General features: G+C 42.0%; 1 protein-coding gene across 1 annotated transcript in view; it reads left to right on the top strand.

Annotated features, from left to right (window-relative positions):
- The window catches only part of LOC136831409 (uncharacterized), a 109,530-nt gene extending 98,913 nt beyond the window's left edge, over nucleotides 1–10,617 (top strand). The window contains 6 exon segments of the mRNA XM_067091797.1: nucleotides 4,062–4,197; nucleotides 4,768–4,842; nucleotides 4,845–4,882; nucleotides 5,325–5,441; nucleotides 7,505–7,582; nucleotides 9,177–10,617. Of these exon segments, the coding sequence (XP_066947898.1) occupies nucleotides 4,062–4,197; nucleotides 4,768–4,842; nucleotides 4,845–4,882; nucleotides 5,325–5,441; nucleotides 7,505–7,582; nucleotides 9,177–9,251 (519 nt within the window). The 3' untranslated portion in view covers nucleotides 9,252–10,617.
- Nucleotides 10,618–19,092: the final 8,475 nt, after the last annotated feature.

Below are 19,092 nucleotides of genomic sequence, written 5' to 3'. Positions count from 1 at the left end.
CCTGAAAAGAAGGTCAACTTAGTAATTTATTACAAGAACCGAAAACCAAGCAGTTTGGTAATGAAGAACAATCCAGCCCGCCCCTCAGCAGGACCCTCTCAAGAACACCAACGTAGTTTACCGTTATCTATGTCCTATCCGAGGATGCCTCGGTAGTTACATCGGAATGACAACGATGCGTTTTTCGTAGAGTGTCATGCCATGCCCAAGAGGGAGCAATCTTCAATCATGCAAAAACTGCCAACTACCAGAGAATTAAATGACGAGACACTATACCTAACATCGACATTATAGATCAAGCATCAGACCATCGCCGACTGCACCTCTTGGCAGCCTTGCATATAGGAAAAGAAAGACCCTCATTGAACATCACACAAGAGACCTTTCTTCCTACAGCTACCAGGAGACCCACAACAAGCGCCCCACACAACGTGCCTATCGACCAGGATTCATCATACAACGTAAGTGCCTATCAAAATTCCCCTGCTCCTTCCCAGCGATGCAGCACTCGCATGCAAAACAGACCATCGACGCACGAAATGCGGCTTAGAACAAGAAGGAATGCCTGTAGGCCTCCAATGATAATTCAGCGCCGAATTTGACCACGCCCACCACTCATATAAAAGCTGATCTAACCCGTTATTAGTATTATTAATATTTGAAAATTAGTACTTATTATTAGGTAAAAAATTTATCATACAAAACAAATAAACATATACATGTTCCATCAAAATTCTCTCATCTCAGTAAAAGAGAGAGAGAGAGAGAGAAATTATTACTTTTATTATTTAATGTTATTTAATTTACAGTCATACTCCAAACTTACGCGAGGTTAGATTCCAGAACCCCTCGCGCAGGGTGAATTTTCGCATAAGTTTGGCATGGTCTCTAAAATAGGTAATAAATGCTTATTTCTAAAGTTTAAACACTAAATATGACCCTAATCATGCTTCCAAATTATTAAGTTAACTTTTAAATTAAATTAAAGTTACTGTAATTTCATTTAAAAGTTAGCTTAATACATTACCCTTAAAAAAGAGAAATAAATGATTGACCTAAAAATTGAGAGTTGGAAGTGAATTCCTCTCTCTCTCTCTCTCTCTCTCTCTCTCTCTCTCTCTCTCTCTCTCTCTCTCTCTCTCTCTCTCTCTCTCTCTCTCTCCTTCCAACCGATCTATTTTTAGAAAAAGTTAAGTATACCATAGTTTTACTAGAAGTCGCCTCAACCTCTTTTTAATAACTTCTTTATTCTGTCTCTTTCTCTTTGTTCTGAAATGCTTTTTCATGAACAAGCAGTGTTTTATATTTTGACTAATACAACTCTTAGTTATTATGTCCCTATGTTTTAGAATGTATTTGCAGCACTAGTGCATTTACACTTCGTAGACGATACAGGTCAAATTAGATCAATTTAAACTATCTACTGTACAGGTAAAGACGTACAGGGAATTAATAAGTTGTAAAAATGTGTGAGCGCTAACTGTGAGAGAGAGAAAGACAGAGAGATAAGGGTTGTCCTTACTTAAGAGAGTGAAATTATTCATCAATTATTATGGATACAGAGAATAACACGAGAGAGAGCGAGATTGTCCTTACTTGAAATATCAAGTTATATTATTTATGAATCATTACAGAGAGAGAGAGATAGAGAGAAAGTTATTCTTATGTTAGATATCAAAAAATGGAAATTCAGTATTAAACTAACTTTTAAATGAAATTAAAGTTACTGTATTTTCATTTAAAAGTTAGCTTAATACATTACCCTTAAAAAAGGAAATAAATGGTTGACTTAAGAATATAGGAGTGTGTGACTCTCTCCCCCATTCCACTGATCTATTTTTAGAAGTCTTCTCAACCTCCTTTTTAAAAACTTTGTTCTGTCACTTTCTCTTTGTTCTGAAATACTCCTATGTTTTAGAAAGGCGCATTTACAGTTTGTAAACGGTACAGGTAAAATTAGATCAATTCAAAATCATCTACTGTACAGTTAAAGACATATAGAGAAACAGTGCTGTAATACGTAGGTTGGCTAACTTCGAATGAGAGAGAGAGTGAGAATGACAGTTGTCCTACTTAAGAGATTGAAATTTTTTATGAATTATTATGTACACACACACACACACACACAGAAATTTGACCACTGATTCTCAATACTCCACTTCTTGTGTTAAATGACATGTCTGACAGCTTTTGCCTTTGACCCCTCTTACAAAAGACGAGGGAAGAATTTGTTTGTTCAAAATAATATGAATTTTGTAATTACAGTTTTATTATTATTATTATTATATTATTAATAATAATAATATTTGAAAATTAGTACTTATTATTAGGTAAAAAGTTTATTTATCATACAAGTAAACATACTTGTATACATGAACCATAAAAATTCATCTCACTAAAAGAGAGAGAGAGAGAGAGAGAGAGAGAGAAATTATTACTTTTAATAATATTTAATGTCATTTAATTTACACATAAAAGCTTGAAAACTTATAAATTACATAAAAAATTAAACAAACACTTTTGCAGGGTTTCTCAGTGTTCGCAAATGTTCGTGTGTCTGTGAAAAACTCGTGTATGACCATTAGTTAAGTTCCAATGAAAGATTTGTGTGTCTGTGAATTCGTGCAACTCGAATCGCGCAAGTTTGCGGTATTACTGTACACATAAAAGCTTAAAGACTTATTAATTACATAAAAAATTAAACATAAACACATTTGCAGGGTTTCTCAGTATTCGCAAATTGTGTGTCTGTGAAAAACTCGTGTGTGACAATTAGTTAGGTTCCAATGAAAAGTTCGCGTGTCTCTGAATTCACGCAACCTGAATCGAGCAAGTTCGGGGTACAATCTCTTTTTGGCTACGTGAGACTATCAGACAAGCCTATGGTTCGACTTCATGCTCCAATCCTAACACAGTGCATGCAAGAACACTTGATGTGAAGGAGCTAGGCCCTCATTTGGCATTTAGAAAGAACTTGTCTGTTCAAAGTATTTTAAAGGCTGGCACATGGCTTCGTCAGACCACCTTCACTTCCTTCTATCTGCAGGACGTTGCCCACAGGTCCTTGGACACTTTTTCCTTGGGTCTGGTGGTGGCTGCTGAACAGGTTGTCTAACTCATCCAGTGCCCATAGTGGGACAGTTTGTATCTTACCTAAGAAGATGGTATGAAATTGAGAATGAATGGGATGGCAGGTCTCATTCAGTTTCCTTTATTTTCTTCTCTACCGGGCGGGCGAAGAAATCATTACATCATGTTCTGGATCAGGTCTGATACAGGTGAGATTTTGGCCTTTTTGTTTTGAGTTTTGCTTATTCCTATATGAATATAAAACTTTGGCAAAAGCAAGTCCCTCCTCTCTCTAGCATGGGGAGAGAGGATTGATAGCATTTTTTGTTGCTACAGAGGTTTGTTATTTACAGATATAGTTCTTTAACTTCTTCCTACATTGTCTCATCACATTGTACGGAATCCCAGAAGTCCGACTGTTAAATAATCACTTATTTATTATGTAAGAGTTTTGGTTCCCTTCCATAGGCTTCTATAAGCCAGGAAGAGTTAAGAGTTTTGGTTCCCTTCCATAGGCTTCTATAAGCCAGGAAGAGTTACCAGGTGTGCTGATCCTCTAGTTGGTTCCAGAATTTCTTTCTTCCCTCCAGAAGTGAGGCTATCCGCAAGTTACGACCCAGGTTTATTTTGCATATGAACAAATGACAAATTTACAATCGATTTGTATTTTTCATAGAAAACAAACCTGCGGTCTTAACTTATAGGGCCCACCTCTAGCAACCCCCTCAATCAACTTTGCTGGGATGGAAGAAATTGAGGTGTCATTCTTTAGATGCACTTGACGGTTGCCACCTAGGCCTATCAGTCTACCTCTTTGCCACCAATTCCTCGTTTGTTATTTTTTACCGGTTTCCAGCTGGCACTAGAAGAATTATCCGTGAGTTAAGACCACCGATTTGTTAGCTATGAAAAATATAAATTGATTAATAATTTGTCTTTTTTTTTTTTTGCCATAAAATAGTTTTTGTGAAATCAGTAATGAAATATTTCAGGACAAGAAAATATCCGAAATGGTACGTTATTGTGATAAAGCCTTAACAAACCTGAAGGCCATGACAGAAGGTGGTCGCCGTGTTCTCCTTGTGGCAGCAAAAACTACTCCTCTGATGATAAGAGATGCCATGTCAGGTAAAGCTTAACAACTTTGTAATAAAAGATTCTGTTAGGTAAAGCTTGATTGTGTTCTTTTCATAGATTATAGATTATATTGCCCAAAATTTAGCGCTGAAGAATCTTCTAGTTCATAGTTTTCTTTGGGATAATCTTTGCAAAGTGGCTTGCTTGTAGAACATTTTGTTCAAATTTACATTTAATTTTGTAAAGGAAAATAATTTAAGTATTGATTTTTAAAGTTAAAGAATATTAGTTTTGGGTCTTTATAAGAAATTTGAATTCAATATAATTCAGAAAATTAATTCCAGTGTCATACTAAAATTTATTACCCTGGAGTGCTTCTTGCTTTTTACCTTTATTCAATTCTCTTTGGTCGTTTCCCACATAGTTGCCCTTTTGTGTCCCAATTTCACTTCATAATCAAAAATTCTCTCTCTCTCTCTCTCTCTCTCTCTCTCTCTCTCTCTCTCTCTCTCTCTCTCTCTCTCTCTCTCTCTCTCTCTCTCTCTCTCTCGAAGTAAAGTGTAACCTATAGGAGAGGAGTTATGTTATGTATTTGTAAATTTATTTCTTCTTTGGTTTCAGGTTTGTTTTTGCGAACATTAGAGCATATCCAGTTGACGGTATATGCAACAGTGTCTCACGGAGGTATTCTCTACACCGTGGATCTAATAAATCAATAATTTACTATGACTTTACGGTAAGTGTTCTTTTAATGCTCATCATCATGCAAGGTGTGGCTTACTGTTTTTAATTTCGAGATAACTTTTATCAAACATACTTACTTGGCTGTTTTGTTATTCAGAGCCAGCCCATTAGTAGAGAGAGCAAATGGAATACCATACATGTAGGAGTGGTGAAAACTCATTTAATTTCTAACCCTGTAAAGGGGAAGCAGACATTAAAGAAAGTTGATGGTAAAGATGATTATCTGATTTGTCATTGTTAAAAACTTTTAGCTACCATTTTGGGAATGGTAACTTGAGAAGACTCATTGTTTAAATAGATAATAGACAGAAGTGTGGTACAGATTTTACAAAATATTTTGAGTGCCTTTTCAGAATTTTCAAAATTGTTAAATAAACTTTTTCTCACACTAAAATTAATTTGCTGACTCATCTCTTATTTTATGTATTTTACAGACTGGTAATAGTCTTGGTCACATTGGCTGTGAAGCAGATGTGTCATGTCTTACAATCTTTTCTGGTCATTTAATAGCCACTTGCTACGATGGACTTATTAGAATATTTTCACTCTTTGTAAGTATATTTTATTCTCAGACTTAACCTAGAATAGCAATAGAAATTCTTACATTGCTCTGTAGCCAGGATATCAACTGAATTGATAAGCCTTTTAATTAGCTTTAGCTTTCTTTTACATGGAAGCTGTGTTGTGCATTGTATTGCAGAGTTATAATGTTAATCCACTACTTTTTCAAGACCTTAATGAAGTATAATTTTTTTTGTTCTTTCAAAGACAGTAGCACAATATAGTGTGCGCTAACTAATACACATTTAATTGGGTGAAATGGGACCAAATACTTGAGAAGACAAAATGGAATGAAGAAAGGTACTAAGAATTATAATGTATTTATTATATAAATTCCAGTAAGATTGATGTAGGTTATGCATTTATGTAAGAGAAGAGATGTATTATAGTTTGTTAATTATTTTAGTGAGACCGTCAAGTCTCATGTTTAGAATACATACAGGGCACATCCTGGGTTATGTTTTCAGTTACATATGAATTGGAAGAAGATATCAGCAGATGAATAGGAATAAGGTAATGTTGAAGAAGGTGGACAGCTAGGTGTGAAGAGCTGATGAAAATAAGTAATAAAGCAAAGTAACTGAGGAACTATGACACACTAAAGAAACGTCATTACTATCTTCAGTGTATCACGCAAGGCGCTTTGTACTTGGTAACACACACACACCCTCGGGATGTAATGGGAGGAAATGCTTTTGAATACTGAGCCATACAACTTATACAGATGGTCTTTGGTCTCCTCTCATCTGTATGCCCAAGCTCTTTAACTTTGTCTTGTTTCAATTGTTTTCCTCATTTAGGGATGAAGACTTCAGACTAGCCTTTTGTCAGTATAGAAGTACAAGTTCATTGGGTTAAACTGCTTAATTTTTTTTTATTTTTTATTTATTTATTTTTTTTTTTTTTTCATACCAATAATAATGAGGTTTTAAGAAAAGAATGGACAGAAAATTGAATTATAATTTACTTGAAAAACAGCCAATGACTCCTCATAATGAGTCAACCAAAAACAAATAAAACTAAAAACATTAACTCAATTTAAGAGCACCATCTTCATAATAACATAATAGCCTATGAGACTAAATGAAAAGGAATGACCTGGGGGGGTTGGGGCAACTCCTATGCAAAACAAAAAAAAAAAAAAAAAACAAAAGGAGAGCCATGCTTCGGAACCACCAGAAGGAAGTCAAGGGCAAAAATCTAAATAAATTTGGGAGAAAAATGACGAAGATCTCAATATTTATGAAAATACGAGACCAAAACAGCCAACAAGATCAAAAGCCCCACAAGAAGATGGTACTTAACTTAGAGATGGAAAAGGTGCTCAAGCCATCGTAGATGAAGAAAATAAATCCAAAATAGGGACGAGCACACAAAAGAAGCGAACGAATCACGTGCTAGAAAATGGAATGAAGCAGGTGGCGCTGGTGTTATTTCCTGGCGGGTGTAGAGTGTGGGGAGCTGTAACGGCTCACCGCTCTTTTACGGGGTTTTGATAAGGAGAGGTCTTTGTATATTTCCGTGGTAGTGGTATTTTTCACTCACCCTTCATTATAGACGTCTTCTAAAAGACGGTCGACTGGGGTAGTAACCCCAGCTTTCCTGAAAGCTCTTTTCTCTGGTATATCTAGCATTGTTATACCTAGAAATTTTGTAATGGAATTTCACCGGCTGACACGGGACTGGACTCAGAAATAGATTTTTCCTCTGTCAAAATCCCTTTTTTTAAGGCAGTGGTAATGTATCTAAATTATGCATGGTAAATTTGGTTGCAAATTGCTTCAACAGTTATTTTTTTAATGCTTCAGTAAACTTGTGGATAGAGAAAATTCAGGAGAACTGTTTAAGGCATAGGTATCATTTTCACTGTCTCAAAGTTAAATATTTCTATGTAGGAAGAAATCTTTTAAAAAGAAATTAGTATGGGAATATCCCCCTACATGTTGGTTGAGAGAGGCCATGGGTTTTAAGTACAGCTATGCTTTTTAGAATTAAATTATTGTGTAAATGGCAAACCGTCACATTTGAATAATGCATTATTTGTTCTTTCCAGACTGGCGAACTTTTGCAAAGAATTCCTGTGGAATCTAGTAATAAGATGTTTATTTGCTCAGCTTTATATAAAGACAGAGTAAGTATCTTGATGTTTATGCCCACAGTTTACTTAATTCCCCCAGTTTAACAGACCATGTTTACTCGATTAAAATAAATTGTAGAGGTGAATCATTAGCATAAAATTGAAAGGTGTTTGTTATGTATAGTGGAAGGTATAAACTTATTTTTACTTTGAAAGCATATTGAATAGTGTATACTTAATGCAGCAACAGCAAGCATATTGAACAGTGTATATTTAATGCAGCAGCAGCAGCTGAAGGTCTGTAAGGCAGATCAGTTTGGTAAATAATAGTGTGCTTGTGAGTTTCATGTTCAGTGCAGTTAGAAATATGAGGACCTTTTTTGCTATGTGAGAATTGTCTGGTAAGTGGCACTATATATAGTTACTGTATTTTGTAAATTTCTCGGTGATTAAAAGATGGTAAAGCCTGTATATTTTTATAGCCATGTTATTTTATCATGCTTTCTTGGTTCCTTGAAAAAAAAGCATCATGGAGGGAAATCTTGGAATGAGATGTAATTGAAAGCTAACCAAAGAAAATACCAGAAACTTTAATCAAGGTCTTCTTTTCTTCAAATGAAATATCAAAGTATTTATCATTTTAACCCTACATCCTAAGAATTCCCAAATTTTACAAATTGAATATGTAAAGTATCCAATTAAAATGACGGACATCACTCAAGAAGGTTGGTTGAAGTGCACATATATTGAAATTGCTGGATCCCCTTGCATTCAGATAATTATAGAAGCAAGGTGATTGTAAAAGTGGTAAACTCTTGATCTACAGCCAACAGATCATTCTCATGAATGATCTTGTAATATCACCAAAACCTGCTACAGTTGTTAACAAATTATGAAATTGTGAGCAATAAAAAATGAAAGCATCTCACCAAATGTAGGATTATAGCATTCTTAATTATAAAGGAATGTCATGCTGAATTAATTTCACATTGATGAAATTAATAACTGAATATTCCTTACTGTGACTACACATAAAGCTAATATAAAAATAAATACTGTGATACACACCTAGTATACAGTAGTTACTCAAAATTTTTTCTTTTAGTAATAGAGTAGATTAAGGAAAAGTTTTCCTTTGCCCCTTTTTTTTTAAATTAAAAGGGAAAAGTTTGCCTTTTTTTTATTCTAAGAAAAGATGATGTAGTAACATTAATGGTGATGATAATGCCACCACTGATACGGAGTGTAATTTGACTCATTCAGGGTCAGTACCATCAGTAGTATTTCATGTATAATGTGATAGTGAAGAATGTTGAAAGGATATTTTTATACTAAATAAGTGGCATATTTCCACATACTTTTTGTTTATTTTGAGAGCTTTCAGAAGTGTTGCAACTTATAACATTAAGAAAGCTTACTGTGGATTGCTGTATTAACCACAAATACATTAACATCTATGATTGGTTAATAATCACATACAAGTTAAGTGTTGGTCTTAGGTATGAAGTATTTTTGTTATTTATGCCTGTATTGTAAAGCCGGTACCCTCTTGTCACCTTGCTGTTTCTGCCATTCTTGATCCTGTAGATATTTTGAATGTTTATGTATTGAGAGTAATCTTCACTTTCCTCTCTTTTTCTCTTTTCAGCTGTTGATTGGAAATAAGAAGGGTGAAGTGATTGGTTGTCAAATTCCACAAATTACCAAACAGATCAGTAGATGAATAGAAAGCAGCCAGATTTCTCCAAACATTCCTCTCGTCAACCCAGTCATAGCCCAGTAACCAAATACTAAATGTCATATGAATGTTTTAATCCACGAAGTTGTTATTTCTTTGACAAAGGTGAAGAGCTCAGATTTTTATCATTAATGTGAAAACATTTGTGTTGATTATTGCTAAACATGCTGCTAGGAAGGATGTTGATAGAGTGCAATGAAACTTCATATCTATGTTTTTCTCTATCACTTGATACCTTTTGCATCAGTGGCGTGTTCTTGAATTTCTGTACTTAACGCATCTGACATTCATATTTTTAGAAATAACTAGTTCATAAAATTGTTTTGTTTTGCTTCTACAGTTGTTGCTTCTTCAATGTTTTCATTGAATCTTGCATAATACTCTACCAGAAATGACACTTGGAGCACTTTTTTTTTTTTTCCTTTTGATGAGTCTTTTGGTTCAAGACACACACTGCCATGTCTTCATATGAAGCTCTCTCTCTCTCTCTCTCTCTCTCTCTCTCTCTCTCTCTCTCTCTCTCTCTCTCTCTCTCTCTCTCTCTCTCTCTCTCTCTGAATTTCATTGCACTACTGTCTTGGGATATTTGAAAGTTTCACTCTTTAAGATTTGCTCAGATTTTTAATACATGTCCATAGGATTTGTCTCTAAATACAGCTATATTATTTTCACCAAGCTGAGATTCATTTATAAGTATATCCCTTTTATCAGAAAATCAACCCTTCTGGTAGTCAAGGCTCAAAAATATAAGTGATTCACAGATTTATTATTTTATTGAGAAGTATAAACATTATATTCAAGGAGATATTTTTATAATGAGAACTCAGCTTTTAAAGTAGTGTCAGTACTTGAGTTAGTGGGCCCATGCCAAACTTTGGTGCTGAAAGTTTGAAAACCCTATGAATGGTATAGATGTCCTGTGATTTTTTTTTTTTTTTTTTTTTTTTTTTTTAATCTTCTTAATACATTTTTACTGTCATATGTTGTCAGATGGTTTCACTATTGTATATACTCATTGTTGTCAGTATTTTTAGTTACACTGTAAATATATTTCTCTATCCTTTGTTGCATTGATTTCAACCGGTGCATTTAAGATTTATCTTTGCACTCAAGCACAAACAGGATGTGATATATTACGTGCTAGTCAGGCTAATTTAGGAAATGGGCCATGCTCACCTCAATTTACAAACTTTTTATTATTAGGTTCAGAGGTAATTTTGTAAAAAAAGGGAAAAAAAAGATTTTGGATAGAATATGTTTAATGTTGCTCATGGATCTCACGGTAATTTTGTTGTGACATTTAATGTTTATCATACATGCTGTTTATATAAATATAAAAATCTTTATTAAATGTTTGTTTTAATTTCACATATTCGGGGTCTTTGCATATGAAGAATCTTGTATGGGTTTCTCTATAGTTGGAGTCTTGGACCAATGATCACTTTTCCCCATTGGGCTGAGAAGAATATCTTAATTCCCTATGAAAATCATAAAAAAAGTACTGTAATGTAATGGTTTGTGGTACTGATGTTAATGTGCACTTGGGAACATTATCAAAGTGTAATAGCTCATGATTAGATGTTATAAAAGGTTTTAACATGGAAGGCTCCATTTTAAGGTTTCTCCAGATACATTCTTCTGGGTGTAAAACATTCAAAACAATGAAGGAGAAAGTCAACATATTTTTGTGTATGTATCATCAAGCTCTTGCATACTCTTCCTCTTCCACTTCAGGAACTTTCTCCTGTGTACCTCTTCTGTTCATGCTTTTAAACGTAAATGAATCCTCTCAGGTTTCTTCCACCTTCACCTTTCAGCCAACTCCTCTTGTTCACACAGTCTTGATTTGCTCCTGCCTATTAACTCTTCTCTGTCTAAGTTCCTGAACTTTACAGAGATCCAGTTTTGACATTTCACACACACTTCAGATCCTTGAGCCATTGCCGTTGTTGGAGGCCTAGAGGATTGCGGCTGAGAAGCCATTTCCCCAGTGTTTTGATGACGTTTGGCATCAAGAGTCCTGCCACCTCAGCTCTTAATCCAACAAGCTTTAGTCAGGTCTTTTTTCTCCTCGATGTAACAGTTTCAATATCACAATTTTTAAAAGTAAATTGTATTTTTCCTAACTATACAAACCTGAGGTCCTTTACATTAGGAGTTACTTTCAGCGTAGGCTGGAAATGGCCATTGAACTTTTGAACAAGGTGGTTAGGCTGTTAACTACCATCTGGGAGGTGGGAGTACCGCCTGCCTGGATGTAAACATTCCAATTTGCCTTTCGGCCCAGGTATCAGACTAAGGGATGGCATGAGGTGGCCATGAAAAATGTAAAGGACCTCAAGTTTTTATAGTTATGAAAATACAATTTGCTTTTAAAAATTGTGATTTGTTCCGACACAATATACAAACCGTTGGTCCTTTACATTAGGAAGACTCACTGGTTGGAGGGAGGAATCTGAGTGAGTCGATAGAGCAAGGAAGGGAAAACTGCCTCTGACAAAATGACCAGGTTGTAAGAAACATGGGATCAACTGTCAGACTTCTGGGTCCCTTTGCATGAAAGAGGAATCGTCAGTTCATGCAAAGTAGGCTAGGAAGAACTTGGAGTCGGATGACATTAAGGCAATCACAAGCACTGGATTTGTCTTACTGTCATGGTCTCCTTCCCCCCCTTGCAAGGGGAAAGAGTGGGATTGCTTCTATAAACCTGAACGGAAGATAGAACGGGAGCTCCTGTTGGTTGCTTACCTGCATCAACCGCCAGATCCAGCATGTAACGGCACGTCCGCTCTCTGCCCGTGGGAAGAGAGCCAGGATGGGGAGAAAGAAGAGAGGCCAGTCACTCTACATTCGTTCTCCCAATCACAACCGTACATCTTAGGCGAGATGTAACCTTTCCTGTTAGAGGAGCTGGGTAAGCTACACAACTTGTTGAGCAGCTACCACAGGACCCAAGGACCTGTGAGCAACATTCCAGAGGTAGAAGGAGGTGAAGGTGGTCTGTTGGAACCACACACCTGCCTTCAGCTCCTGCAGAACCGGAATGCGAGGGATGGACCAATGCTGAGGACTTCGTGAGCTCTCGGACAAAGCGTACCGGTGTCGTCTTCTCCAGCAGCAGAATATGCTCTCCTTATCGTCTCACGAAGCCAGAAAGAGATTGTGTTCTTGGACACCTCTTTCTTGGTTGAGCCAGTACTAACGAAGAGTCATTGGCACTCAGGCCGGAGACGTCGAGTCCTCTTCAGATAGCGCCGCAGCACTTTAACAGGACACAGTAGCATCTCATCTGGTTCATTACCTACAAAGTCCTCTAGGGAGGGGATCATGAAGGACTCGAACCATGCGTTAGGGACCGAAGGATTCTGAGTCTTCGCCAGGAAATCCGGGATGAAATTGAGCGCAACCGATCCCCATTCCCTCATGTTTAACATCGAAGCAAAGTTCGTGTAGTTCGCCAACTCTCTTCGCTGATGCCAGGGCCAGCAGGAAGACGGTCTTGAGGGTCAGATCCCTGTCCCATGACTCTTGTAAAGGCTTGTATGGTGCACGAGTCAGGCTCCTTAGAACGAGAGTCACATCTCATGCAGGGGGCCTGAGGTCCCTGGGTAGGCAAGACCTTTCAAAGCTTCTCATCAGTAGGGAAATCTCAAAGGAGGAAGAGATGTCTACTCCTTTCAGCTGCAAGACTAGGCCGAGTGCAGCACAGTAGCCTTTTACACCTGAAACGGAGAGAAGCTTCTCTCGGCGAAGGCAGACAAGGAAGTCCGCGACCTGCTGAACAGTAGCTCCGACCGGAGAGATACCCTGTCGATGACACCAACCACAGGAGATAGACCACTTCCCCTGGTATACCGCTGCGGAGGATCGTCTGAGGTACCCGCCCATCTCTGTTGCTGCGCGACGCGAAAAGCCTCTCACTCGCAGGAGATGGTGGATAACCTCCAGCCATGAAGACTCAGTGACTGCACTGCCTGGTGGTACTGCTCCACGTGGGGTTGACACAGCAGGTTGGGCCAGGGGCGATCTCTCTCGGCGCCTCGGAGAGGAGAGCTAGCAGGTCGGGATACCAAATGGCCTGTGGCCATCTGGGTGCCACCAGAATCATTCTGAGATTCGGAGCGATCATCGCTTGGCTGATCACTCAGCAAATCAGACAGAACGGAGGAAAGGTATGAACATCGAGGTTGTCCCACGGGTGCTGGAACACGTCTTCTGAAGCAGCCCATGGGTCTGGCACAACAGAGCAGAAGACCTGGAGTTTTCTGTTGTGCCAGGTGGCGAACAGGTTGATGACTGGACGCCCCTGCAGGGCGAATAGCCTTTCTGTGACTTCCAAGTGAAGGGACCATTCGGTTCCGATCACCTGATTCTGGCGGCTGAGCTTGTCTGCCACGACATTCCTCTTGCCTGGAATGTACCTGGCTGACAGCTCTATCGAGTGAGCCAGGACCCACTTGTGCACCTGCATCGTTAACTGGTGGAGTGGGAGGGATACTAGAACCCCCTGCTTGTTGACGTATGCCACAGTCGCTCATCAGTACCACGGAGTGTCCCATCATTCGATCTTGGAACTCTTGGAGATCTGGGAAGGCTGCCTGAGTTCCAGGATGTTGATGTGAAGGTGCTTGTCGTCTCGGTGCCACACTCCCAAAGTCAGCAACTCATCCAGGTGTGCGCCCCATCCCTCAGTCGATGCGTCTGAGAACAGCAGCATGTCCAGAGAGGGAGTATGCAGGGATATTCCTATCAAGAGGTTCCTGTCGTCCATCCACCAACGAAGGTCCTCTCTCTCTCTTCCTCGGAAAGAGGGATGAGGAAGGGGTCTTGGGACTGGGACCAATACTCCTTTAGTTTCCATTGTAGAGACTGCAGGTGCAGACGCCCATGAGGTACTGGTCTCTCCAGCGATGACAGGTGACCAATGATGACTTGCCATTGATGGGCTGGCTGTTCCTGTCGAAACAGGAACAGCTGCACTGGCTGCCTGAACCTGCTGATACGAGAGTCCAAGGGAAAGACTTTCGCTGCTACCATGTCTATCAGCATGCCCAGGTACTTTATCCTCTGCTTGGGGGAGAGATCCAACTTCTCGAGATACACCATGATCCCAAGATCGCGGCAAAACTCAAGGAGTTGATCCCTGTCCTGTAGCAACTGCGAGCAGGAGCTTGCCAAAACGAGCCAGTCGTCGAGATACCTCAGTAAACGTATCCCGTGCGAATAGTCCCAGGCTGACACGAGAGAGAAGACTCTCGTGAACACCCGGGGAGCAGTCGACAGCCCGAAGCAGAGTGCCCTGAGTTGGAAGACCGTCTTCCCGAGGATAAAGCGGAGGTACTTGCGAGAGGACGGATGAATGGGTATTTAGAAATACGCATACCTCAAGTCCACCATAAGCATGAAGTAGTTCTCCCTGATGGAAGCGAGCATGGATCGCGCCGTTTCCATCATGAACCGAGTCTGGCGAATGAATCGGTTCAGGGGAGAGAGGTCTATGACTGGTCTCCATCCCCCTGTGGCTTTCTCTATGAGGAAGATGGGGCTGTAAAAGCCTGGAGACTGGTCCAACATGACTTCCACAGCACCCTTGCTCAGCATGGCTTGCACTTCTTGCTGTAGTGCGGAGTCCTTCGGAGTTCCTTGGACATATATGCAGAGACGGACGGGAGAGTAGGTCAGAGGAGGCCGAGACTCGAAGAGTAGTGGATATCCCTCCCGAAGGACATCCACTATCCGGGTCTCTGCTCCGTGTCACTACCCCTTTTCTGGATTGGAAAGCAAGCTGAAAGGGGTGTGAAGACCCACCCTTTCTAGAGGAAGAAGGCTGGGTGTTTCCACAGGACCCCTTCGAAGACTGGGACTTCTTGGGGGCCGAGGAAGTGCTAGCCTGACCCGAGGGCCAGGCCGCAGTGGAATGCGAAGACCCGGAGGTCTTGGCTACTGCCTGGTGAACAAGGCGGTTGCTGTCATCGGCCCAGCACTTATCCACCGCAGCATCCACCACCTCTGAAGGGAAGAGAGGCGGAATCGAGCAACGGTCCATTCTGCGGGGTCATTGCCAACCCAGACCCCACAGACCTGGAGAAGCGAGAAAGAACGGTGTCCCTTCACTTCAGGACCAAGTTAGCCCACAGGTTTGCCATCTGGTGGGCGAGGTAGGTGATGGCCCTACCTCCAGACTGGCACAGTCTCCCGAAGGTGGAGTCCTCTCTGGGTATGATAGCACCCGAGGAAGCAGCCACCTTGGATACTGTGAAGGACCACAGATCCAGCCAGGAGACTGCCTGCAAGGCTGCCATGGTGGTGGCTTCCAGGGTTGTGGTCTCTTGCTGAGAGAGGGAGATACTCTCTGCAGTAAGTTGCTGCAATGAGAGACCCGGATCTAGATGCACCAGATCCTGGTCAACCTGCATAGGCGGCAATGACCTCTCTGACGGTGCGTAGAAACGCTTCTGGCAAGGCAGAGGAGGGGGAAGTAGCTTGTCCGAGCGGTTCGGTTGAAGAGAATTGTCCTGCCCAGATACAAGATCATTCACCTGATCGAGTACCCCCTCAGCAAGCATGGACCACGGCAGCCCCACCAAAGCCTTGGGTTCCTTCTTGGGTCCCCATAAGGATTCGAGGCAACATGGACGATCCACAGACGAGGCTGTGGTCCCTTCCCCGAAGTCGTTGTGCTGACGAATCAGCGCAATAACCTCAGCAAGCGTCCTCTGTATCTCAGGGGTATCTGCATCCTGGGGAAGAGGACCCTCGAGTCCTTCCAGAGTGCAGTCCTCCCGATCTACTCTCCCTGCAGGAGGGAGAACCTCAACAGACCCCTGTGATCCTTCCTGCACCACGCGGGCGTAAGACCTGGTTGAACCGAGGACCGAGCCAGGCACGTACGCCCCCGAGGTAGAACTCTGGGGAGACAACTCACCAGAGTTCTTCCTGTCCAGACCTGGGGGACTGGTGCACCTTCCCAGGAACCTGGCTTGGTACTAGAAGAAGCACCAGCAGGAAGAGTCAGGGTACCTGCATGCCTGGACTCTTTCTCTCGTCCCGTGCCCGAGGCCATACGGAGAGAGGTTTCTCCCGTAACAGAGTGACTTTCAAGCGAGTGTCCAACACGGACCCGCTGACCTTAGAAGCAGGCTTCTTTGGCGCAGTGGGGGGAGGCGGGGGTGCGAACCGCGGTTTGCACGCCCTCAGCTCCCAATACGATTGACCCGGGGTCAACATAGCGGTTCCCTGATCCGTGGATCGGGAAGAGCCAATGAGAGATCCCACTGCCTTCCCTGTGGAAGGAGGCAGTCCCTTAGAGGTCTCAGTGCGAGACTTCTTGGTGGGGGTAGAGGCAGGATTATTCCTTGGTTGGGGATCCTCAGAACGAGAAGAGGAAGAGGAGGCAGCAGATGACTATGAAGACGAAGATGACAACACCTTCCGCGATCTTTTCTTCGACTTCTTCTTCGCCATCTTCCTCAGGATCGTAGTCAAGTCCCCAAACCACAGAGGAGCAGCAGAAGCCACAAGAGCAACCAGGGGGCCCACAGAAGCAGGCGCAAATGAGGCACAACCAGGGGGGCCACAGAAGTAGGCACAACCCAGGTAGCAGAGACGGTGCTCGGGCCAGTAGCTACCAGGGCAGACACAGTAGTGCGGGAGCCAGGAGAGTCCAGGGACGAAGCCAGGGTCGGAGGCACGGGTGGCTCATGGGGAGCAAGGAGCTGGAACTGTGGTCAATAATGAGCATGAGTCAGCAACAGGTGCAGGCATAGTCATGAGAGGTACTGATGACGTCACCATGTGCAAGGGGCCAGGCAGGGACAACGGGGTCAGGAACCCAGGAGGCAGTGGCACGGAGTGGAATGTGGCAGGAGCAGCTGAAACCTGGGTGTTGAGGTGTGAGGCCACCGTCACAGGCAGCTTGCCGAAAGATAACGTGGTGACAATCGTGGTGGTGGAAGCGGTGGCTGTGTGGGTCGTCACCGGAGTGCCAGACAAGTGTGACACCAGACCCTCCAGTGACGGAACGCCAGGCAGACCCAGGTGCAGCCAAGCAGATATTAGATTGGGTACCTGGCCAACAGAGGACGCTTCCACCCCAAAACCTGAGGACAAAGTCGGGTCAAAACGGGAAGCCTCCACTCGCTTCTGGGGAAGAAATTCGCCCCCGGAGTGAGGAAAGACCTCAGAGAGGATGTCCTGAGCAACCACTCCCCCTCGGCCTTCCACACCTGATGAAACGAATGGGGAAGGGGAGGGGGAGTCCTCACCCGAGGAAGAGGCAGCTAGAAGGGGAAGCTTGCCAGGGAGGGAGAAATGATCCTGACAGATCAGCCACCACAGGAGTCATCGGGGGCGTGTTACCCCCAAGACGATTCCTTGGCGGGCTTCCTACGGTAACGTCTCCTCCCTTCAAACTTCCTCCACTGCTTGGGAGACCAGGAACAACACTCGCTACCAGGTGAAGTGTGCGAACACACACATCCCCTGCAAGTGGGACAGAGGGCATGTGGGTCTGTGTCAACGCTAGATCTAAAAGTATGGCATTTTTTGCCTCCTACCCCAGGACACACATGCTGGGGGTAGGGGGACTTCAAGGGCTTATCAACATTCAAACTCAAGACAAAAAAGGAAAGTCCCCACTGGGAAAAGCTCAACAGTTGGGCAGAGAGCGAGAGAAACAACATCCGCAGTCTACGTCGGCCGAAAGCAAATTGGAATGTTTACATCCGGGCAGGTGGTACTCCCGCCTCCCAGACGGTAGTTAACTGCCTAACCACCCTGTTTGAAAGTTCAACGGCCGTTTCCAGCCTACGCTGAAAATAATTCCTAACGTAAAGGACCGACGGTTTGTATATCGTGTCAGAACAAATTTTTTTTTCTATCAAAATACTTTACAATAAAGACTAAAATTATTTGAATTAGGAAAATTCTACTCTTGAAACTGAAGGACGTTGCAGTTGGATAGCAGGCCTCTCCACCCAGAAAGCTGAAATACCTGATGTGGCCGACAAGGGAAAACTTCACTTTCAAGCTTTGCCATCAGTGCCGAGCCCGATCTCGACATACTGATGACTCTGAAGTCACTAGTGATTGAGTGTACATTCAGGTGGGTCCTCCAGACTGCTGCCTTTTTAAAGGTAGCAATATTGCTATTTTTGCACCCTTGGGGAAATTGAAATGTTCAAGATGGCCACCATTTGACATACCAGTTCAGCAAATCTCTCAAAACTGCCAGTTTAACTGGCAAAAAAAGAGGTTGTAAAGTGTCAAGCGCCTCTTCATTTCTGCATTAATCACACCATGCATATTACCCGTTATTATTTCATATTTTTTATGTATCTCTCCATACGCATTATTGTCCGGTCTTTCCGCCAACGTATGTAACTGCTTTGTACATTTATTGTAATGCAAATTATTCTCATTTATATGTCATCTAACAAACGCAAATTCTTGTCCAAATGCGTGACATGGGAATCCGCAGGTCGGTCACTTCCTTTCCGTCCACATTCCTCAATGCATACCTGGTTTCCGAGAAATAAATCAGTCATACCCAGACCTGTCTTCTTGAACCTCACAACTGGTGACCCAAGGAGCGACAGGTAACCACGCGGTTTTGGCCCTGCCATTAACAGACTAAATATGGCCGCATTTACCTTTAGAGAGCCTTTAATGGACTCATGGCAACACAGTCTAGGCCTCTGAAAGCTCCTTGCTCAGAGGAACCCCATGCCATTAACAGACTAATAACGGCGTCCCCACAAGGGTACGTTTTGGCATTTCAAACGGTTTGGCCCTCGCCATTCATGACTCACATCGGCCACTCAAATTC

This window comes from Macrobrachium rosenbergii, chromosome 48, assembly GCF_040412425.1.
Source record: "Macrobrachium rosenbergii isolate ZJJX-2024 chromosome 48, ASM4041242v1, whole genome shotgun sequence".
Classification (NCBI taxonomy): Eukaryota; Metazoa; Arthropoda; class Malacostraca; order Decapoda; family Palaemonidae; genus Macrobrachium; species Macrobrachium rosenbergii.
Note: the sequence above shows the minus strand (reverse complement) of the source record. Positions and strands in the feature narration are given on the sequence as shown.